This window comes from Notamacropus eugenii, chromosome 3, assembly GCF_028372415.1.
Source record: "Notamacropus eugenii isolate mMacEug1 chromosome 3, mMacEug1.pri_v2, whole genome shotgun sequence".
In the NCBI taxonomy this organism is placed as follows: Eukaryota; Metazoa; Chordata; class Mammalia; order Diprotodontia; family Macropodidae; genus Notamacropus; species Notamacropus eugenii.
In genome coordinates this window covers 185,000,176-185,024,994 of record NC_092874.1, presented here as the reverse complement: position 1 = coordinate 185,024,994, position 24,819 = coordinate 185,000,176, and the positions used below count along the sequence as shown (strand labels likewise).

General features: G+C 35.2%; 1 protein-coding gene across 4 annotated transcripts in view; it reads left to right on the top strand.

Annotated features, from left to right (window-relative positions):
- LOC140533612 (solute carrier organic anion transporter family member 1B3-like) overlaps nt 1-24,819 on the top strand; it is a 93,716-nt gene that overhangs the window by 6,000 nt on the left and 62,897 nt on the right. For all 4 annotated transcript variants that reach the window (XM_072653563.1, XM_072653564.1, XM_072653562.1 and 1 more), the window contains exons 2-4: nt 5,513-5,653; nt 13,169-13,310; nt 24,375-24,507. In XM_072653563.1, the coding sequence (XP_072509664.1) occupies nt 5,537-5,653; nt 13,169-13,310; nt 24,375-24,507 (392 nt within the window). In that variant the 5' untranslated portion in view covers nt 5,513-5,536. The remainder of the gene's footprint in view (nt 1-5,512; nt 5,654-13,168; nt 13,311-24,374; nt 24,508-24,819) is intronic.

Genomic DNA, 24,819 nt, shown 5'->3' with positions numbered 1-24,819 from the left:
CTGATGAGACTACTCCAAAGACCTGTGATTAGGTTAGTGTGAACATTTTTCCTACCCAAATGTAATGGCAAGTAAAATGGGATCTTTTGCTGTTTTTCTTTTAGTATAATCAAGAAATATAATGTCTCTATTTGAATGTGACTGGGGAGGATCTTTCCCACCTATTGTGTGGCCTGGAAAGATTTGTAAGAAAGTCCAAGGCTTTTGTTAATGAGGCATTGGTTCTCCAGGGATGTGATGCCCTCTGGTTCTAAAAAGTATATAAAGATTCTGAGATGAGGTTTTACTTTGGGGCTTAGTTTTTAGTAAAAAGGTTTGAGTGCCAGATGAGGACTCTGGGAAGCCACTAAGGAGCCCCCACTTTAAGAACTCAGATCTTGTGCTTCCCTCTCTAGTAATTATGGTCAGACAACTGTCTATCTGTTGAATTATGGTCAGTCAGAGGAAGCCATGTCTGCTGATTATTTTGGGGTTCAGGGTGTTGACTCCCCTGAACTAGGTGAATGATATAGGTGCTTGGTTAAAGGATCGATACATGTGCTTGACTGAAGTGACTGTTAACTCCTCAAAAGTTGCCTTTCCTTTTATTAATGAAGATCTAAGAACCTGTGGTAGGAGGCTCCCCTGAGTATGTTGGCATGTTTACTGGTACACCAAAGCACAGGGAAACCCTGCAACAACATAATAGATATATCCACAATTTTTCATGACTAAACAGATTTATCCACAAATGGCCAGCCCTTCCTATATCTGCTCACATCAGTCAATCAATCAATAAACTTTTATTAAGGAGGCACACCTGCTGTGTGCCAGACGCTGTGATAGGCACTGGGGATACCAAAGGAAAATAAAAGAAAGTCTCTACCCTCAAGGAGCTTACAGTTTAATAGGGGAGACAGCAAGCAATCAAATATATGCAAAGCAAATTATATAGAGAACAAATAGGAAATAATTAATGCAAAGAAAGTACAAATATTAAGAGGTGTTAGAGAAAGTTTCCTGCAAAAGATGGGATCTTAGTTGCTGAATCAATCTGGATAAAATCAAGAAACTGCTTTTACTGAATCCTCTATTAATTTATGCTAGCTAAGATCATCTGGGACCTTACTACAGTGAAGTTTAACTCCACTACTCTTCCCTAATGGATTTCCTAAGGCATTCCACACAGCAACTGTTCCAAACCTTTTCTTCTTTCCTCAAGCCTTCCATCTATCTCCTCGCTCAGCCTTCTCTGTTGATTACTTGTATCTTCACCATAGAAAATGAGTCAATTTACCAAGAGCTCCCTGCTTTCGTTTCCTCCTCATCTTATATCCTTCTAGCATCATTCTTCATTATGTCTCTGTTACACCAATCTCTGGTGATATTACCCTCTGCTTACTAAGGCCAGACCTTCTACCTATACTATTCTTTCTTTTTTTCTTTACTAAATTGTCATCACCATTATTCCCATTCTCTCTGAAATGTTCAGTCACCCCTCTTCCTTATACTCACTCCTTTCCGATGCCTTCATGTACACACCTTATTCTTTCTTATTCTTAAAAAGTCCTCACCATATCTATCATTTCTACTTATGATCACCCTAGAAGTCTCATCATCTATCAGCTAAAATCCCTGAAAAAGCTGTCTACAATCAGTGCCTTTACTTTCTCTCCTCTCACTGTCTTCTAAATCCTTTGCAGTGTGTCTTCTGAACTCACATTCAATTGAAGCTGGTGTTATCTAATTTACTAAAGATCTTTTCATTATCAAATCTGGTGGTCTCTTTTCAGTACTCATTTCTTTACTTCTCTGAAGCATTTGATACTATTGACCATCTCCTCCTGGATAATTTCTTCTCTCTGCTCTCTCTAGGTTCACTCCTGCCTATCTGACTACTACTTAGGCTTTTAGGAGGGATCTTAATCCATGTTATGCTTGATAATTACCAGTACACTCCAAAACTCTCTTCTGGTCCATCTTATTTTTTCTCTTTACTTTCTCAGTTTGGGGCTTCTTCAACTCTCATGTTTTCAATGATCATTTCTATGCAGATCATTCCCATATCTATTTATTCAAGCCCTACTTTTTTCTCCTGAGCTGGTTTCATTTCTCAGACTGCATGTCCTGAAGGACCTATCAAATTCAATAATCCAAAATAGAATATTGTACCACAAAATCCCTTCTTCTGATCTTATCTATTATTGTTGAGGGTAATATCTTTCCAGCCACCCAGTTTTAGAATGCTATCTTTATTGAAGGGGCAGCTAGGTGGCACAGTGGATAGAGTGCTGAGTCTGGAGTCAAGAAGACGCCTGGTTACAAGTTCAAATCCAACATCAGATGTTTACTACTGGAATGATCCTAGACAAGTCACTTAGCCCTGTTTACTTCAGTTCCTTATCTGTAATATGAACTAGAGAAGGCAAGCCACCCCAGTATCTTTGCCAAAAAAAAAAAATACATGAATTCATACATGACTGAAAAACAACGCAATAAGAACAATCATCATTGACTCCTTTTTCTTACTCATCACACATATCCAAACAGTTTTCCAATCTATAATTTATTTTTTAACATTTCTCACCAACACTGTCTTCTCTCTATCCACATATCCACAGCCCTCATTCATTCCTTTAACACCTTTCTCCTTGGACTATTGCAATAAACTCCTCATTGGTCCTACAAAAGACCTTTCCTCTTTCCAAATACTTGTACTGACTTCATATTTATTTTGTGTTTGTTTATATGTATAAAATGCTGTTTTCCCAGATGTAAAGTAAGTCCTTTGAGGGAAGTATGTATTTCATGTTTATCTTTGTATCCCCAGTGACTAAAGCATGCCACAGCACATAGTGGGTATTTAATAAATGCCTACGAGTTGTTTTATACACATAAGTAGAAGCATGTAAAACTTTTAGATCTGAATGTATGTGTACATGTATATGCATATATACTTGGAAGTACATACAGGAACATAAAAATATTGTCCTATTATCTTTCTATGTGTCTATGTGTCTAATATATGTATATGTATATCCATATATATGTTTATGGATTCATGTATATGCATATGAATTAAACTGAGTCAAAAATGCATTTGTGTTTTTACCACAACTATATGACTTGGGGGAGGTCAGGTAACTTCCTCCATTTCCTCATTTGTGGAATAAAGGAGATCAACTTGATCTTTAAGGTTCTCCTCTGTCCTCAACTGGACTGGCTCTGTGACTCTGTGAAAGTCACTTATTTTTTTTTAGTGCCTAAACAACTGGTAGAGTTTTCTTACTGGGAAACCTGTACAAATGAAATCACAAGTTTGGAACAAAAAATAATCATACACTTTTATACATAAATATTTCAGTATCTCTGTCTGTGATCTCATTGACATTCATTCAATCATATCATCACCCATCCATGCCTTTTAGTGCATATTTGCTTGGTAAATCAATATATGTAAACTATCTTTAAAAAACACCTGCTTTATTTAGCTTAAAAATGAAAATCTACGTGAAATGTATTCTGTTATAGGAATAAATAAAAAGCAGAAATAAGCTGCAAATGATTGATTTTCATTTTTAATTACTGGTTTAAATTTTTCCATGCATTGTCATGGGACTGTACTTGTTAAACGGCAGAGTCAAACATTAACCTGGATTGCCCTGGGGTAGCCATTTTCTTGGTCTGATTAAACATAAGTAAAATCTACTGAGCATTTCATTTCAGTCAGTTTCAGCAGGTTGTCTTATATTCAACAGAAAATTAGAATTGGAGTTGGAGACCTAAGTTCTGGCTCCAGTTTTTCACTGACTCTCAGGTTGTCACTCTCAAACTGCATGTCCTGAAGGACCTATCAAATTCAACACATCCAAAATAGAATGTTGTACCCCAAAATCCCTTCTTCTGATCTTATCTATTATTGTTGAGGGTAATATCTTTCCAGGCACCCAGTTTTAGAATGATATCTTTATTGAAGGGGCAACTAGGTGGCACAGTGGATAGAGTGCTGAGTCTGGCTCTGCTCATATCATTCAGCATCAGTTCAAATAGAGTCCTTTCACGACTCTCTGAAGTCTTCCTGTTCATCATGTCTTATAGGACAATAGTACTCCATTATATTCATATACTATAACTTGCTTAGCCATTCCCCAAGTGATGGACATCCCCTCATTTTCCAGTTCTTGGCCACCACAAAAAGAGTTACTATGAATATTTTTGTACATGTGGATCCTTTTCCCATTTTTATGCTTCTCTTGAGACTTGTATTTGAAGATCAAATTTTCTGTTGAGCTTGGCCTATTCATCAGGAAGGTCTGGAAGTCCCTATTTCATTGAATGTACATCTTCTTGCCTGAAATATTATGCTCAGTTTTGCTGGGTAATTGATCCTTGATTGTCGTCCAAGCTCCTTTGCCTCATGGAATATCGTGTATATCCATATATATGTTTATGGATTCATGTATATGCATATGAATTAAACTGAGTCAAAAATGCATTTGTGTTTTTACCACAACTATATGACTTGGGGATGTCCTATCTTGACTCCTGGAAGCTCAAGTAGGTGACTTACAGACATTTAATCTGCGAGCTGATAGCCTCAAGGGTGGCTGCTGGTATTTCTAAGAATCCTGAGCTTGTCTCTCACTCAGTTCCACTGAACTTTTGTCCTGTGCTGATTTGTTTGATAATCTGCACTACTACCTCTGATGCAGTCTGCCCCAGCATTCCTTGCTCAGCTTTGCTTTGGTGGGGTCTGCACTGGTGTAGTCTATGTCCTCTGTACTCCCTCGCCCCATGTAACAGATCCTTCCCATTGACCCTCCGGGCTGTCAAGGGCTCAAATCTGCTGCATTCTGTCTCCTAGTGGATTCATCACTCTAAAATTTGTTTAGATTCTCTTTTCAGAAATATTTGAAGGAATTTGTGACAGAGCTTAGGTGAGCTCGTGTTCTCATTCCATCATCTTTGCTTCACCCCCTATTTTTAATACTCTTAATGGAAAAAAAGACAGGAACTGCATCCAAGGAGCTTGTGTTTTACTTGGCAGGATGTAAGAGGAAAGCCATTTAATCCAACTCCATCATTTTGCAAATGAGGAAACTGAGACTCAAAGAAATGATGGATCAATGTGTATGGCAAAAGATCACACAGGTAGCAAATATATGAAGAGGAGTCACTGTTCTATTACTCATACCTTTGTGAGAGGGACCTAGAAATATAATGGACACCTAGTTGACTTTCCAAACATTCCTAATATTTGATCCATGTGAAGATAATCCCTAGAGCTAAGCACAGTGGGTGAATATCCTCAGGATTTCACTTTAGCTTCTTTTATGTGACTTACTGAAGATTGTTTCTCCTCTGAGTCTTGGCTCTTCATTTATAAAATAAAGGGGTTTCACTGATGATCTCCAGCATATTTCCAATGTTAACATTTGTGGTCCTACAGAGGAATATTTCAAAGTGGGTAAGGGCAGAGGAAGGTAGTGATTATCTCATACTTTCAATAAAGTAAAATTTGGTCTCCCTCCAGGTAATAAACTCAAGAGAAGAAAATATGTCAAGAGAAACAAGTTTCTCAGATTCCAAGAGGAACTCAACCCAGCATTCAGCTAAACAAGCAGATACGAATTCATCAGTCAAGAAGAAAATTAAGTGCAACAATGATTTGAAGGTTTCATGTATTACATTCTTTCAACATAGAAACTATTAAATCTTTAATTTTAATTAAAAGGAAAGAAAATTCTATTTAGAGGGGAATAATGCTTTTCAGGAGAGTCAGAATTGCAGAGTTTAACGAGAAAAAGATTAGGAGTCAAGAAAAGCTGAATTCTAGTCTCACTCCAACATATACTGCCTATGTGCCACTGGTCGATTCACTTAACCTCTCAGTGTCTCAGGAAACTTTCTGAATCTAAGTTGCAGAGAAGGTACATGACGTTTTCCCCTACAGGCATTTTATGTTTTGGTGTGAGAGGGTGATTTAGGGATTATAAGGTGATTAAACAGTGGTTAATCCTTCTCTGGTCTTTTATTGAGCAAATATTATTTTCACCTTTGACTTCTATTGAGCACTTGTAATATTTACCTATTGCCAATTTCCCTATCTGATGAATAAATGACAAGATTATTCTTATTCTTGCTTTATTTTTAAGTAAATGCTTTGTTCTTAAAGCTTGAAGGTGTCATGGTAACTAATTTTATGTAAATAAGATGATCACTTCTAAGGGTCCAGGAGTTTCAGTGGTTAGTAGGAGTATCCCCACTCCAAATTTGTGTTACCCCAGGACTGAAAGAAAAAGACAAACACAAAGGGACAGAAGAGGAGAAATTCAGAGACCTAGAGGAAGGAAATAAAAGAAAGAATTTGGGGTTTTAGCCCCATGGTTACAGCTAGTTCCCCACCAAACACACTGTGAAAACCTCAACAGCTGGTTGTGTGAGAGGCAAATTAGATTGAATCACATCAGATGGAGTCAAAAATGATCCAAGTGTCAAAGTTGTCCATATAGGTAAATGGGGAGGTTCATTGCATAGGACAGAAAATAGAGATAACAAAGTGTTATTATGTTGAATGAAATGCAAAAGAATGCTGGCTAGCTTTTCTTCCCTTAAGTAGGAACTTTTTTTGATGGAATTACAAATGCAAATGGATATTGGATAAGAAAAGATTGTCAATATCCTTAGTGGCCTTTATTTACTTTTATATTTATGTATTTTTATTATTATGAATTTCATGAATGTCAAAAAATATGAACTCTTATCTAAGCAAATAAGAACAGAAAAATAGGGCTTTACATGAAGCAGTGAATTTCCACTATTAAAACTTGACGTTTAAAATGTATTTTGAATTTATTATAGTAGTTCCAATACTGTCCTCCTTATCTGTGTCACTTTCCACACTTCCTCTTCCTGTCATGTGTATATTTTTAAACGATTCATTGCCATTCTTCATTTTCTTTTTCTTAGTATCATTAACACTTTTGACATTTCTTCATAAAAAATAAGGAAAAGCCCCCTTTTGCATGAAGTGAGTATAGTTAGACAATATAAATCCAAGCATCGGTTGTGTCTGAAATTCTGTGCATAGATTCCATTTATCTGTCTTCCAAGAGGTGGAAATTATGAGGGATCATCAGTTCTCTTGCTTTCTAATTGGTCATTGCATTGATCATAGTTTCTAAATCTTTTATAATTGTTTTCCCTTATAACACTAAAGACATATAAATTGCTGTGTTTTTCTCAATTTACTCTGCATCATTTCATGCCAGTTCTCTCAGGGTTTTTTTAATTATCTATCCATTCCATCATCTCTTAAGACACAGCAATATTCCATTATTTTTAGGTGCCAGAATTTGTTCAGTCCTTCCCCAATTGATGGGCACCTACATCCTTTATGATTCTTTGCTACAACACCCAAAAAAGTGTTTCTATCAGTCCTTTCTACCTGCACGCTATTTCTCTTTTTGTTTGTGTGTGTGTGTGCGTGTGTGTGTGTGTGTGTGTGATTATTCCTTATAGTAGTATCACTGATTCAAAGATTATTGACAGGCTAAAGACTTTAGGACATAGTTCAAAATAGTTTCCAGAATAGTTTGACAAACTCAACTTTTGAGTCTTATTTGCCAATAAGATGAGTATGAGGTGGAAAGTTACAGCTGTTTTATTTACACTTCTTCCATTATTAGAATTTTGGAGTTTTTTTTTTCTTTTAATGGTTGTTTGTGACTTGCATTTCTTTTTTCTGAGAATGGCTTATTCATATTTTTTTATCTAATGAGTACTATCTCTTGTTCTTATAAATATGAATGAATTCCATTTTTATTTTGGTTAGCAAGTATTTATTAGTGAAATTTGCTGCAAAGATTTCACTCAAAAATAGCAATTTCATTTCAAATAAACATAGTTAAGCAGAACAAATTCACATGATGGTCATGTCCAAAAACGTACATATCCATCTGATACCAAACAATGAGAGAAAGAATTTCAGTACAATCTGAAATGAATTGTCCCTCATGATATGGATGTAGAAATGACCTGCACTGTCCCACTCAGTAATCTAACCTGAATTCCACCTCATCCTTTAAGAAGAAGACCTTGATTTTATATATTTACTCAAGTGAAGGAAAATTGGGGATGGGGGTATTGTAGAAAACAAGGAAGTGGAAAAGAAAAGGTTTTGTATTCTTAGGAAAACAAAAACCTGGGGATGAGTATCAAACCTGGCTGGGACTAATCCTCTACTTTTCAATTTTATCCAGAGGAGGGATGAGTTCTAGTCTCCTAAGCCCAAATATGAGAAAACTAAGAACTCTTACCTTAGGGAGAATCTGTGCAGTAATGTAAAAGAAAAGTGCCAAAGGGTGAAGAGGCAAATCAGAATCAAAAAGCTGAGAATGTAGGACAGTGACTAAAAGAATCTGAAGTCATATTACAAACTTGGATAACAGACAAAAGAGGAGAAAGACTCATAAAGACAAACAAAAATAACTAAAAATCCAAGGACAGGCTAGAATCCAATGAATAATATTAATAATGAAAGTAAATAAGCCAAAATTATGTGATCAAAAGAGATTTCTATAGACTCCCTAGAGATCTTAGAAAAGCAGAAAAAGTGCCAGATTTGATTCAAAATAGGAATAAGGCATTTGAGAGGAGATAATATGAATAGAACATAAATCAGACTTCTTAGTGCAGAAATGAAATAGACAAATAAGAAGATGTACAGCTTAGAACTAATGGAAATTCATTGAAAGGACACAGAGGCCCTATAAGAGAGTTTTAGGCACACAGAAAATGGAAATGAAAGCAAATTTGTCAGAAAAGAAGCAAAAAAATACTTTAAAGGTATAAATGAATTCTAAATGTTAAAAAAACTGAGCTTTGTCAGTGCCAGTCAATAAGCATTTAATAATCACATCTTATGTGACAAAACTGTGCTAAATTCTGGAAATAAAAGAAAGACAAAGAAGAATTCCTGCTCTTGAGGAGTCCACAGTCTAATAGAGCTGAAAACATACAAACTATGTACACATAAGAAAAATACAGGATAAATTAGAAATAGTCAAGAGAGGGAAGAACTAGCTTTAAATGGGATCAGGAAAGATTTCTTGTAGACAGTATGATTTCAGCTGTCCTTGAAGATATGATGTTCAGAAGTAATTTAAGTATCATGAGTCGGTACTCAAGATGAATAAAACCATTAATAGTCAATGAACATTTATCAAGCACCCACTCTGTGCCAGAAAAAGAAAAACATTTCCTTGCAAGGAGCTTATCATTTAATGGGAGGAGTAGCAAAAGATATCCAACATAGGGATAAGATGTTTGTGAAGTTGAAATCAAATAGAGCAGCTGATGGGAAATTATAAGTTAGCTGGAAAATTCTAAGCCCTCTTTAAAGTGAAGCTGCATCAGGAAAATTTTCCTTTCTTCTCTAATCTTCCAGTAAGAGAAGAGTGATGACACAGGGTGCTGAGGAGGGGATGGGTATCAAAGCTATAAATCTACATGATGAAGAAATTTCATCTTCTAAAACTTGCAGTTTATTTATCATTTAATTTAAATTTTATTCTTATTTTTAATTGCACATTCTCTCTTTCCTTTACATCTTCCCCTCCCAATTGATAAGGCAAGACATGCAATAATCATTATAGATACAGTAATTCACAACACCTTCCTGCATTAGTCATATTGTTTTTAAAACCAGAAAAATAAAAGGCAGCCAGTAGTCAAAAGACTTGGGCTCATTTTCCTCTACAAATTATTATCTCCTTACCTATAAAATGGAATTTACAAGTCAACTTCCTGCTACTTTCCTTATGTTGTCTTTTAGGTCTTCTCTTGCTAGTAGAGGATGAGGAGACCACCTTAGTCTTGACTATTAGCTTTGTCTAGATATAGAAGACTGAATTGTATTAGGGCCTCTGACAAAGACTGAATATTGTGAATGTTGCTAAGGCTTAAATCTTACTATAAACATAAACACTTCAAAGCTCTGTCCCTAACCACAGAATCTGGGACTTGGAAAAGAATCCCAAAAACATCTAATCAAAACCATACAAGAAGGGAATTCCTATTACTACATAACCAACAAGTGCTATCCATCCTCTCCCCGATGACCACCAAGAAAGGAGGACCCACTACCTCCTGAGACTATCACACTTTCGCATAGCTCTGTATGGCTGTATAAATTATTTGGGACACGCAATCACTTCTATGTGTTTCATTTTGTGTCCACAATGGTCATGAATGTATACTTCTGCCAATATTAGATGACTCAGAAGTCTGACTTTGACCAGTTGAAATTGGATCAAGCTGATTTCCCTACCTTTAGTCAGTTTTTCATCAGTTGAGTAATAGATTTCATGCCATAGGCACATTTCAATGTTCTCTTCTGTAGCATTTTTTAGTTCTGTGGTTTTAAAAAAATAGATATCACTCCAAGGAAATGTGTATAGGCTATAGCTCTAAAAAAGCACACTTCAGTGATTATTAGAGACATTGCAATCACTATTGGTGTGAGGAAGTCAATGACTTCAGACCATTCAAAGTCACAGTAAAACATAATTGTTCTAACAGAAATGCAAAGGAAAGTGAGTCCGTCAGTTGTTGATCTAGAACTTATCATGAGTCCTGCAGAGCTGTGGTAGATCAGATCAAAATTACTGTCTTTCACAATTAATTGTTGTTATAATGTTGCCATTACTGTGTAGACTCTTCTTCAGATTCTGCTCACTTCACTTTACAACAGTTCATGTAAGTCTTCCCAGGTTTTTCTGAAACCATTTGCTTCATCATTTCTCACAATGCAATCTTATTCCTTCACCTTTATATATCATAACTTATTCAGTCATTCCTCAATTAATAGGCATCTCTCAGTTTTTAGTTCTTTGGCACCACAGAAAAAGAGCTGCTATAAATATTTTAGTTGGCACAGATCCTTTCACTTTTTCTTTGATCTCCTTGGAGTATAGACTAAGTAGGGGTATTGCTGAGTCAAAGATTACACGCAGTTTTATAGACCATTGGGCATAGTTCTAAATTGTTCTCCAGAATGGTTAGATCAGTTCACACTCTACCAAACAGTACACTAATACACCTATTTTTTCACATCCCATCCAGCATTTGTCATTTTCCTTTTCTGTCATTTTAGCCAATCCCGATGGGTGTGATGTGTGGTACCTGACAGACGTTTTAGTTTGAATTTCACTAACTGTTAGTGATTTGGAAAATTTTTCATAGGACTATCAATAGCTTTGATTTCTTCCTCCAAGAGCAGCTATTCGTATTCTTTGACCATTTATTGAGAACTGTTCCTATTTTTATAAAATTACTTCAATTATCTATATATTTGAGAAGTAAAACTTTGCCAGATGAAATTTCAATAAAAACCTGAATGCCATACTTAAAGAAATAAGGCAAGATGACTACACATGTGTACCCTGTGTCAAGTTGCTTGCCTTCTCTGTGAGGGGTGGTGGGAAGGAGCAGGGAGGGAATTTGGAGCTCAGGTTTTTGAAGGTAAATGTTGAAAACTGTTTTTGCATGAAACTGGGAAAAAATAAAATACTAAATAAAATAGAAAATTACTTGTTTAAAACATGAAATAATGCAAGAAAATTGCCAGAACTTTTGAATACAAGGAACTGACTTTTTAAAAGCTACAAGTGTTTCTCCTGAAAACCTATAGTCAACCCTGTCTTTATGTGGCTGCTTCTCCTTTAAGGAGTTAAGGGGCTAAAGTTTTAAAGAGAACCTAAAGAATTAGAAGGAGGGAATGAAAATAGCTGAATTAATATTCCATGGTTTAAATACTCTTATTCCTATAAATGAGTTGTTGCATTTTGGGAGGGAAGGCATCTTGGCAATTTGTACATTCAGGAAGAAAGGAGAGAATGAATTAAAAAGAAACTGAAGCAACATCCCTACCTGGTTCGAATCATCATTTCTTATAGTAATATGCTATATTACATTCATATAATGCAATTTGTTTAACCATTCCCAAGTTTATTTTATTTATTTTGTTTTATTTTCAATTCTTAGCTACTGTAAGTGCTATTACACATGTTTTTATATGTGTAATAGCACTTACAGTAGATAAAAATATTGTGTGTGTATGTGTGTGTGTGTGTGTGTATTACCTTTCTTTTTGTCTTTGCCCTCCTTCAGGTCTATGCCTGGTATGGTATATGGACTTCAGTCACTTTTATGGGAGAATACGGACTTTCTGATTTTTGACTTTATATTCTGAGTATTTAATATGTAGTGGGCACCTAATAATTTTGATTGATTGATTCCAAATTGTTTTGCAAAATAGTTGCAATAATTCCAAGTGTGTTTCTGTAATCTTTCCAATACTGACTGTTGACTATCTTTAATAATCTTTGAAAATTTTCTGTGTGAGATGAAGTCTTATAAGTGTATTGATTTATAGTTCTTTTATTGGTGATTTGAAGCTGCCTTTCATTGCTGAGTCTGCAATGCTTTCGAGAATATTTTGTTCATATCTTTTGACCTCTTATTGAGAGGAAAAGGTTTTTCTTATATATTCATATCATTTCCCTATGTACCTTGGATGTCAGACCACTATCAAAGGTATTTGACACGAAAAAGATTTTCCAGGTTGACCATTTCCCTTCCTGATGCTAGTTATATGGATTCTGTTTGGTCAAATTTAAGGCACCTAGGATACAGAAAAGGTAAATTAGAAAAACCATCTTTCTACCACATTTCTCAGAAAAGAGTTTGACATATAAAATAAACAGAAAAATAGCATATCTATCTATCCATATACAGAGGGAGGGAGAAAAGGAGGGAGGGAGGCAGAGAGAGAGAGAGGGCTGATATAGTCAGTTAATATGAATTTGTTAAGTGTCTACTGTGTGCCAACCACTATGTTAAGCACTGGTGATATAAAAAGAAGGAAAAAGTAGTTCCTATCCTCAAGTGACATGGTCATATCTATGGCTATATCTGTATCTATATCCTGAATCATGGTCTTATGTCAAGTTTGAAAATTATGAGAAAAGTAAATGTAATATTCAAGAAAACAGAGCACACATTTGATAGTAAAAATGAATGTCATATCTTGAAAGAGGTGTATGTTGTTCTTAAATTCATAAATATAAACAGGAACTTGTGTGGCCTTTTATTCAAATATATCCTTTTCATTCAATCCCTTGAACAGATATTCGTGGTTGCCTTGTCACTCAGCTTTATGTGCAAATACATGTCAGGAATTGTCATGAAAACTTCTATGATCTATATAGAAAGAAGATTTGGCACAACATCATTTGAAGCTGGTTTAATTGATGGAGGCTTTGAAATAGGTAATTTTTATTCCATTTACATTAGCAGTGAGTCTGGAAAAATACATTTATAGGACTGGTCTTTATTGTTTCTTTCTCAATAATTCATTTATTTAAGATTTTAGTTTACCCAATTACATGTTAAAACAATTTTTGACATTCATTTTTAAAATTTTAAGTTCCATATTCTCTCTGTTCCTTGCTCCACCCAATCAATGAGGCAAGCAATTTGATTCAGGTTATACATGTATAGCCATGCAAAAGATACCTCCATATTAGTCATATTATAAAAGAAAATGTAAACAAAAAAAATCTCAAAAAAATAAAGTTTTAAAAAGTATGCTTTTATACGTATTCAGACACCATCAGTTCTTTCTCTTGGTACGGATAGCATTTTCCATTTTAAGTCCTTCAGAGCTATCTTGGATCACTGTGCTACTGAGAATAGCTGTTATTCATGTCTGATCATCTTATAATATTACTGTTGTTATATATAGTGTTCTCCTGGATCTACTCATTTCACTTTGCATTGGTTCGTGTCTTTCAAGGATTTTCTCAGAGCACTCTGCTTGTGATTTCTTATAGTACAATAATTTTCCATAACAATTATATGTTACAACTTGTTAAACCACTCCTCACTTGATGGGTATCCTTTCAATATCCAATTCTTTGCCATGAGAAAAGAGCTTCTATAAACATTTTGGCATATGTATATGTATGTACTTATATACATATACATGTACATATATAGGTCCTTTTTTGTTTTTTATCTCTTTTGGGATACAGACCTAAATGTACTTTTGTTAGGTCAAAGGGTATGCATGGTTTTATAAACATTTGGGCATAGTTCCAAATTGCTTTCCAGAATGGCTTGATCAGTTTACAACTCCACCAACAATGCATTAATGCTTCAATTTTCCCATATCCCCTCCAACATTTGTCATTTTCCTTTTCTGTCTTATTAGCCAATCTAATAGGTGTGAGGTAGTACTTCAGAATTGTTTTAATTTATGTTTCTTTAAACAATATTGATTTAGAATTTTTTTTCATATGTCTATAGATAGCTTTTATTACTTCATCTGATCAATGACTATTCATAATTTTTGATCCTTTGCCAATTAGGGTATGGCTCTTATTTTTATAAATCTGACTCATTTCTCTATATATTTAAGAAATAAGATCTTTATCAAAGACAGCTTGTTTCAGTTTTTTTCACAGTTACTATTGCTAATTGTATTTCTCTCCATCCTATTCCCCTCCCCATTTATACTATTTTATCCTTTCACTCTGTAACTCCTTATAAGTGTTTTACTTCTGTATACTGCCTCCCCCAATCTACCTTCCCTTCTATGACCTTCCTCTTCTCTTATCCCCTTCCCTTCTGCAATGGCAAGTAAAACAGGCTTTTTTGCTGTTTTTGTTTTAGTATAATCAAGAAGTATAATGCCTCTATTTGAATGTGACTGAGAAGGATCTTTCCCACCCATTGTCTGGCCTAGAAAGATTTGTAAGAAGGTCCAAGCTTTTTGTCAATGAGGCATTGGTTCTCAAGGGATCTGGCTCTAAAAAGTGTATAAAGACTCTGAGTGTGAGGTTTTACTTTGGGGCTTAGTTTTTGGTAAAAAGTTTGAGTATCAGATGAGGACTCTGAGAAGCCACTGAGGAGCCCCCCAGTTTTAAGAATCCAGATGCTGTGCTTCCCTCTCTGGTATGGTCAGACAGTTGTACCAGTCTGTTGACTTACGGTTGGACAGAGGAAGACATGTCTGTTGATTACTTTGGGGCTTACTGACTGGAAGTGTTTGGCCAGGTGAGCACTCTGGAACATTGCTAAGGAGTCCCCCAGCTTTGAGAACCCAGATATCTCTGGTATGGTCAGACAGTTGTAGCTGTCTGTTGAATTATGATCAGGCAGAGGAAGTCATGTCTGTTGACTTTTAATTTCTCTGTATTTTCTTTGAATTTCAGGAGGCTCACTCCCTTGAACTAGGTGAATGATATATTTGCTGGGTTAAAAAAATGATACATGTGCTTGATTAAAATGATTGTTAACCCCTAAAAAGTTTCCTCTCCTTTTATAAATGCACATCTAAGAACCTGTGATAGGCCCCCCAGTTTATGTTGGAGTGCTTACTGAAACACCTTCCTACTTTCCTGTAGGTTAAAATAGATTTTTATACCCAATTGAGTACATACGTTATTTCCTCTTTGAGACAATTCTGATGACAATAAGGTTCATGGGCTGCCCCCTCACCTACCTATGCCACTTCTCCCTCCATTGTAAAAACTTTTTCCTGCCTCTTTTATGTGAGATAATTTACCCCATTCTCCTTTTCTCTTTCTCCCAATGCATTCCTCTTCCTTTTTTTTTAAAATATCATCTTTCAAAATGTTAGGAGCCAACCTGTTTTCCACACTAAGGCCGAGCAAGCAGGCTTGTGCCCTGAGCTTGGCATAAGAACAGTCTTTTGTGATCTGCATAGTCTCATCCTCTGGCAAAGTGTGTTGATTTAGTGTTCACTGAGGGACTTATGATCCATCACATTTCTTGAAATTCTCATAATCCCTGTATCTTATAATAGCTAAGCGAACAAAACTAGTTATTGTACTTCTGTTCCCACCATACTGCCTGAAAAATCACAAAGCTCAACCACTCTTAAGACTTAAAACAATCAATTTTAGAACTGTTCCCACAGGACCCAGGAATTCCTGCATTGTACACACATGAGCCTGCCATGGGAACTGCTAAGAATGATTGTCATGGTCTAGCATATTTTTGTTTTTTTTAATGTGTATAATGCCTGCTTTTGTCCTAGCGTGCTAAGCCTTACTTCTTAGGATGGGAGTTGGGGGTTGGGAGTTTCCACTTACAAGCATTTTCTTCATTCTGAAATTAATTAAACTTTGGTCTAATCCCTGACGTATCTACCTCTAGCTTGTTCACTTCAGCTCTGGCCATCCCCAGGTTAGAGGTTTATTCTGATCTGGTTGATATATCTCTTCATACTTAATGCACATCTGTGCCCTCTGTCTATACATCCTTCTTCTAACTACCCTAATAATGTCAAAGTTTTTATTAGTTACAAGTATCATCTTCTCATGTAGAAATATAAACAGTTTAACCTTATTAAAGTCCCTTATGACTTCCCTTTTCTGATTATTTTTTTTGTGTTTTTCTTGAGTCTTACATTTGAAAGTCAAGTTTTCTATTCCGCTCTGGTCTTTACTTCAAGAATACTTGACAGTCACGGGGTGGAGCCAAGATGGTGTAGTAAAAGCAGGAGCTCACCTGAGCTCTCCCCCAAATCCCTCCAAATACCTTTAAATGAAGACTGAACAGATTCTAGAGTGGTAGAACCCATACAAAGATGGAGTGAAACAATTACACAACCCACGACAACTAAGAAGGTTGTCAGAGAAGATCTGCTGCACCAGGGTGAGAGTAGAGTGCAATCTAGCACATTGCATGCCAGCAGAGACCTGGCCTCAGCAAACCAGGAGCAGATTTCTGGGCCACTGAATTAGTGGCAACAGTGGTAGTTTCCAGACCTCTCAGACCAGAGACAGTAAGGGGGATAAACAACTGGTCAGAAGATTTACAATGGTCCCTTTACTGGCACCAGGGCCAGGAGTCTGTTGCCTATACTTGAATCTGAAGGCAGGACTCATTGGAAAAGACCCTCCTATCAGGAAAGATTGAGCAAAAGGAAAAGAGTGGAGTTTAGTATAACATGAATAGATAGTATCATGGAAGCAATCAACTTGAACTTAGACAGACTTTAGGAGGTAATGGAGGATAGAAGGCCCCAGAAAGTCAGGCAAAACTGAACAATAATAATAAGATCAACAAAGCACTTTTCATCATAAGTCCTTCCCAATTCTCTTAGATCACTTTATTGCAGAGAATAATAGCTAAATCATTCAGAGCTGATCATCATAAAATAGTACTATTACTGTGACACTGTTTTCCTATTTCTTCCTGTTTCACTTTTCATCAGTTCATGTGAGTTGCCCAGGTTTTTCTGAGAGCTTACTGATGGTTTTAGGTTAATGTTTCTTGCCAATTTAAGAAAAAAAAATCCATATATGCCTATGCTTTAAAGTGTTTTTAATAAGAGCTAATATACCTTATCAAAAGCATTTTCTTCATTTATTAATATAATGATATTTTTGTTACTTTTACTACTAATAAAATAAATTACATTAATAGTTTTCTTTATGTTAATCCCTGAATTCTGGGTATTAATCCCACTTGGGCACAATGTAAAATCTTCGTAATATATTGCTGTAGCCTCCTTGCTATTATTTTATTTACATTTTTTGAATCAATATTCCTTAGGAAAATTGATCTATAGTTTTCTTTCTTTATTTTTGCTCTTCCTAATTTAGGTATCAGCACAATATTTCTGCTCTTGAAGGAGTTTGGAACAACACCTTCTTTGAATGATTTTCCAAATGGTTTATAGAGTATTGGAATTCATTTCTGCTTAAATGTTTGGTAGAATTCACTTGTGAATCCATGTGGTCGTTGAAATTTTTTTCTTAGGGAATTCGTTGATGGTTTCTTTAATTTCTTTTCTAAGATAGGGTTAATTATGTGTTCTATTTCCTCTTCTGTTAATCTGGGCAATTTATATTTTTGTAAATATATGTCTATTTCATTTAGATTGTCAGATTTATTGGTATACATGTTAGTTCCTAATTATTGCTTTAAATCCATGTTCAGTGATGGTAACTTTTCATTTTTGATACTGGTAATTTAGTTTCCTTCTTTTATAATCAAAGTATGGAAAGTATATATATTTTATTGTGTTTCTTTTTCACAAAACCAGCACCTAGTTTTATTCATTAGTTCAATGATTTTCTTACTTTCAATTTTATTAATTTTTATTTGGTTTCCAGGGTCTCCAATTTGGTGTTTAATTGGGACTTTTTACTTCATTCTTTTTTAATTTTTTTAGTTGCATGGCCAATCCATCAATCTGTTCTTTCCCTATTTCATTGATGTAAGTGTTTAGAAGTATAAAATATTCCCTAAGTACTCCTTTGGCTATATTCCATACATTTTGTTATTTTTTCTTACTGTTTTCATTATCTTTAATTAAATAATTTAGTTTATCTAAATGTTCCTTTACCCATTAATTCTTTAGAACTAGATTATTTGGTTTCCAGTTAATTTTTGAACTGTGTTTTTATAGTTCTTCATTGAGTATAATTTTTATTGCATTATGATCTAAAAAGGAGAAATTACATGTGTCTGCTTTTCTGCATTTTGTTGAGAGGTTTTCATGTCCTAATACATAGTCAGTTTTTATGAAGGTGATATATTATTTTTTGTTGCAATCATACCTCCTTTGTTTTATCATAGTATATTCCAAACACTTGGATTCTTTAATATGGAAGCTGCTAAATCCTGTATAATCCACCCTGACTCTGGTTCCACATTTGAATGTTTTCTTTGTGGCTATTTGCATATTCTCTTTGACCCTGGAGTTCTGAAATTTGGTTGTAATATTGCTGGGAGCTTTCCTTTTTTTATATCTTTCAGAAGCTGATCAGTGGATTCTTTCATTTTTCTATTTCTCTGGCTCTAGAATATCAGGGCAGTTTTCTTTGATAACTTCTTGAAATATAATGTGTAAGTCATGTTTTTTTTATCATGGCTTTCATGTAATCAAATAATTCTTGAATTATTTCTCCTCAATCTATTTTCCAGGTCAATTATTTTCCCAATGAAATATTTCTCATTTTCTTCTGGTTTTTTTTCAGTCTTTTGAATTTGTTTTTATTGATGGTATCTCATGGAGTCTTCAGTTTCTATTTGTCCAATTCTTATTTTTAAGGAATGATTTTATTCAATGAGCTTTTCTCCTCTTTTTTCATTTGATCAATTCTCTTTATTAAAGTATTCTTTTCTTTAAAGTATTTTTGTGCCTCTTTTCTCATTTGGTCAACTCTGTTTTTAAGAAACATTTTTCTTCAGTATTTTTATGGGTCCTTTATCAAATTATGACTTCTTTTTTCATAATTTTCTTACAGCAATCTCTTTTCTCTTTTCAATTTTTTCTCTACTTCTCTTATTTTAAAATTCTTTTTGAGATTTTCTAGGAATTTCTTTTTTGCCTCTTCTGATCAATGTACATGTTTTCTTTGAGGCTTTCCATGAAGTTGTTTGTATTTCATTGTCTTTTCAATGTGTATCTTGATCTTCCCTGTCACCATAGTAACTTTCTTTTATCAGGTTCTTTTCTTTTGTTTACTTCTTGTTCATTTTTCCAGTGTATTCTTTGACTTTTAACTTCTTGTTAAATTTGGGCTCTGTTCCTTAGAGAGAGGAGACACTTTCCCATACTTTAGATTTTTTGTTTAGCTATTATAAGATCTAGTTCTGGAGGTCTGTACATTTTTGGTACCTCCAAGGTGATATGATTTAAGGAGAGGTGTGGTCACTGCTTTCCTTGCCTGTGTAATCTGGTTTTTATCTATTAAGGGACTTTATTCACCTGTAATCACCAGTTCTTGCACTCTTCCTATCCTTGGGACTATGACCAAGTCTCTCTCTCTCTTTCTCTCTCTCTCTTTCTTCTTCATATGCTATTGCTAGTGTTCCCCCCTGTTTTGGAAGTGAAACCAGGGTCTCTTCTCCTCTATGAGTATCCACAATCACTCTTCTCCATCCTGAAACTGGGACCATGGTTGCAAGTGCTATTTTTTCTATTTTGCCCTGCAACTGCTACCTGGAACTATGTATCATCAATTCAACAGGGTCCTGAGTGCGGGGTGAACAAAAGGTTTTCTATAATCTCCTTCTGATCAGTTGCTCAAACCCATCACCATCTGTGGGATGAATCTTCCAAAATTCTTGCTGCAATCAATGCAGATGCCTCCAAGGTGTGCTACTGGGGCTTGGCACAGCCTGATCTCCTCTTGAAACTTGAACATGCCACTTTCATACAGATCATTCCAACTGACCTTCAAAGTTGTCTTGGGCTGGCAAATGATTTCATCTGAACTTTTGTTTATTCTGCCATTCCAGAATTTGATTTGAGGATTTTTTTAGAGTTGTTTGGAAGGTTATTTGAGAAAGCTCAGCTGAGTGTTGCTCTAGTCCGCCATTTTGATTCTATCACCCCACCAGACTTAGTTCTTTTTTTTACTTTGCCTTAAATTTCTATAATATTTAATTTTCTACAGTGTAAAAACTATTTTAACATCATTTTTTAAATGGTGAATTCCAGGTTCTTTCCTTTCCTCCCTCCCAAACTCATCCCCCCCTTATTAGGAAGGCAAGGAATCTGATACAGGTTATGCATGTGTAGTTATGCAAAACATTTTCATGATAATCATGCTATGAAAGAAAACAGACAAAAAGAAAACCTCAAGAAAAATAGTTTTAAAAAAGTATGCTTCATTCTGTATTGAAACACCATTTGTTGTTTCTCTGGGGATGGATAGTATTTTTCATCATGAATCCTTCAGAGTTGGATCAGTATATTGCTGAAAATAGTCAAGTCACTCACAGCTGGTCATCTCATAATATCGATGTTTCCTTGTACATAATACATTTTACTTTGCATCAGCTCATGTAAATCTTTCCAGATATTTCTGAGACAAGCTTGTTCATCATCTCTTATGTGATAATAGTATTCTGTCATGATCACATGCCACAATTTGTTCAGTAATTCCTCAACTGATGGACATACCCTAAATTTCCAATTTTTTACTACCAGAAAAGAGATGCTATAGATATTTTTGTACATATAGGTCCTTTTCAGTTTTGTTTCCTTTTTTTCCTCTTTTGGGCTACAGACCTAGTGGTGCTATTGCTAGGTCAAAAGTTATGCATGATTTTATAGCCCTTTGAGCATAGTACCAAATTGCTCTCAGAATGGTTGAACCAGTTCATGACTGCTCCAACAGTGCATTAACATCTCATTTTCCCCACATTTCTTCCATCATTTCTTATTTTTCTTTTCTGTCCTATTAGCCAATCTAAAAAGTATGAAGTAGTAACTCAGAATTTTTTTAGTTTCTATTTCTCCAATCAATAAATCATTTTTTCATATTGTAATAGATAACTTTGAATACTTCATGTGAAAACTGTTCATGTTTTTTGATCATTTATCTATTGGAGAATGCCTTTTTTTTTTTTATAAATCTGACTCATTTTTCTATATATTTCTATATATTTAAGAAATGAGGCCTTTATCAGAGAAACTTGATTCAAATTTTTTTTCGCAGTTAACTGTTGCTAATTGTATTTCCCTCCATCTTATTCCCCCCATTTATTCTATGCTCTCTCTCCTTTCAACCTGTCCCTCTTCAAAAGTGTTTTGCTTCTGACTACACCCTCCACCAATCTGCCCTCCTTTCTATCAATCTCCCTTTCTCTTGTCCCCTTCCCCTTCCTACTTTCCTGTAGGGAAAGAGAGATTTCTATACACAATTGATTGTGCATGTTATATCCTCTTTATGTCAATTCTAATGTGAGTAAGGTTCAGTCATTTCCTCCTCACCTAACCCCTCTTTCCCTCCACTGTAACAGTTTTTTCCTTCCTCTTTTATGTGAGATAATTTCCTCAATTTTAGCTCTACCTTTCTCTTTCTACCAATATATTCCCCTCTCACTCTTTAATATTACTTTTAGCTGTCATCTCTTCATATTCAACTCACACCTGTGCTCTCTCTCTCCTCTCTCTCTCTCTCTCTCTCTCTCTCTCTCTCTCTCTCTCTCTCTCTCTCTCTCTCTCTCTCTCTCGATATATATATATGTATGTATATATATATATATATATATATATATATATATATATATATATATATATATATATACATATATTCCTCCTAAATAATAATGAAAAAGTTCTTAGGAATTACAAGTATCATCTTTCCATGTGGGAATATAAACAGTTTAACATTAACCTTAATAAGTCCCTTGTGATTTCTTTTTCCTATTTACCTTTTTATCCTTCTCTTGAGTCTTGTATTTGAAAGTCAGATTTTCTATTCAGGTCTGTTATTTTCATCAAGGATGCTTAAAATCCCTTATCTCATTGAATACCCATTTGTTCCCCTGAAGGATTATACTCAGTTTTGCTGAGTAGGTCATTCTTGGTTATAATCATAGTTCTTTTGCCCTCTGAAATATTCATATTCTAAGCCCTCTTATCCTTTAATATAGAAGTAATGCTGTTCTGATTGTGGCTCTATGATACTTGAATTGTTTGTTTCTGGCTGCTTAAAATGTTTTCTCTTTGACCTGAGAATTCTGGAATTTGGCTAAGATATTCTTGGGAGTTTTCACTTTGTATATCTTTTAGGAGGTAATGAGTGAATTCTTGAAATTTCCATTTTACCTCTTCATTCCAGAATATCTCGAGAGTTTTGATAATTTCTTGAAAGATGATGTCTAAGCTCTTTTTATTTTTGATCACCACTTTCAGGTAGTCCAATAATTTTTAAATTCTCTCCTGGATCTGTTTTCCAGGTAAGGTGTTTTTTTCAATAAGATATTTCATAATGTCCTCTACTTTTTCATTCATTTTGTTTCATTTCATTGTTTCTTGATTTCTCATAAAGTCATTAGCTTTCATTTGCTAAAATCTAATTTCTAAGGAAGTATTTTCTTCACTGATCTTTTGTACCCCCTTTTGCACTTGGCCAATTTTACTTCATAATGAGCTTTTTTTTCCCCAGTGAATTTTTGTGCTCCTTTTTCTATTTGGCCAGTTCTGCTTTTCAAAGCATTCCTGTCCTCACTGGATTTTTGTACCTATTTCACCATTTGGTCTAGTCTGCTTTGTAAAGGTGTCGTTTTCCTCAGTATATTTTTTGCATCTCCTTTACAAAGCTATCAACTCTTTTAATGATTTTCTTACATCACTCTCATTTAACTTCCCAATTTTCCCTCTACTTCTCTTACTTGATTTTCAGAATTCTTTTTTAACTCTTCCATGACCTGAGATCAATTCATATTTTTTTTCTTGGGGGCTCTGGATGAAGGAGCTTTGATTTTCTTATTTTCTTCTGAATGTGAGTTTTGATCTTCCTTGTCACTGTAGTAACTTTCTAGGGTCAGAAAATTTTTCTGTATTTTCCTCATTTTCTCAGGCTATTATCTGATTTTTGACTCTTTGTCAAAATAGGGCTCTGCTTCCAGGGTGGAAGGCACACTGTCCCACACTTCAGTAGTTTTGTGCACCTATTTTCAAAGATACTTCCAATGACCTATAAGTTTTCAGTTCTTCAAGCTGGTATGATCTAAGGAGAAATGTTTACTACTTCCCTGGCCTATGCTCTGGTCTGTTAGTGACCACAAACATTCTTGTTAATCCCGGAATTGTGACATGTCCCTGCTCCACTGTGGCTGCAAACTTTGGTGTACTAGTATTCTTCCTCACCTTGGGAGTGTCACCTAGGACTGAGACCCAGATATGACTATAGGCAAAGAAACAGAGTACTTTCTGCTTCAGTACTAGCAAAGAGATCCCTGGAATCTCCTTCTGACTTGTTCAACCCTCTTACCATCTGTGGGCTGAGAACTCTGGAAGCAGCTGCTGCCACTGCTGATTCAATGGCTCCCAGTGACTCTGTTCCTGATTTGCTCGGGTCAGAGTGTGCTAGCCCAACCTGGACTGGACTATGTTCCACTCTCACCCAAGTGTTTCAGATTTTTCCTGCTGACCTAATTTGTCTTTAGCATCTGTGAGCTAAGAGCTCTGGAAAACACAACTACTGCCACTGATTCAGTCACCTTGAGGACTCCAGACTTAGTCTTAATGTAAAAAATGACTCTCCTAGCAATTAGAACTATCCAAAATTTGAGGAGCTAACTGACATCTTTTTTTGAAATTATTCTTTCCCTTATTAGAACTCTGACTATGCTACTTTACTATTTTACTTAGGCATACACAATTAAATAATTGGTCTGCTTCTTGCATGTTAGTTTTGTCTTCATCTAGATTTTCAGTTTCTTGAAGACAAAGAAAATTACCACAGTATTTTGTACTTCATTTTGATTCCCTCGAGGGCCTACCCCACTTAATGAAATAGCAACATTCTTAAATATACTTGTTCTTCTTCTAGGCAATTTGCTGGTAATTACATTGGTAAGCCATTTTGGAACCAAATTTCACATACCAAAGTTAATTGGAACTGGGTGTTTGATCATGGGAATTGGAAGTATTTTAAGTGGATTACCTCATTTCTTCATGGGATAGTAAGTATTAAATAATGTTGTTGTCATTACTGTTGTCATCGTGGTTGAGGCTGCTGTTGCTGTTGGGTCACAGTTGTTGCTATTGTTGTATTTGTCTTTGTTGTGGTTCAGTCGTTTCAATCATGTCCAACTCTCCATGACCTCATCTGGAGTTTTCTTGGTAAAGATACTGGGGTAGTTTGCTATTTTCTTCTCCAGCTTGCTTTACAGATGAGAAAACTGAGATAACAATATTACTTGGCTTACCCAGGGTCATATGACTAGTAAATATTTGAAGTCAAATTTGAACTCTGGTTTTCCTGGCTCCAGATC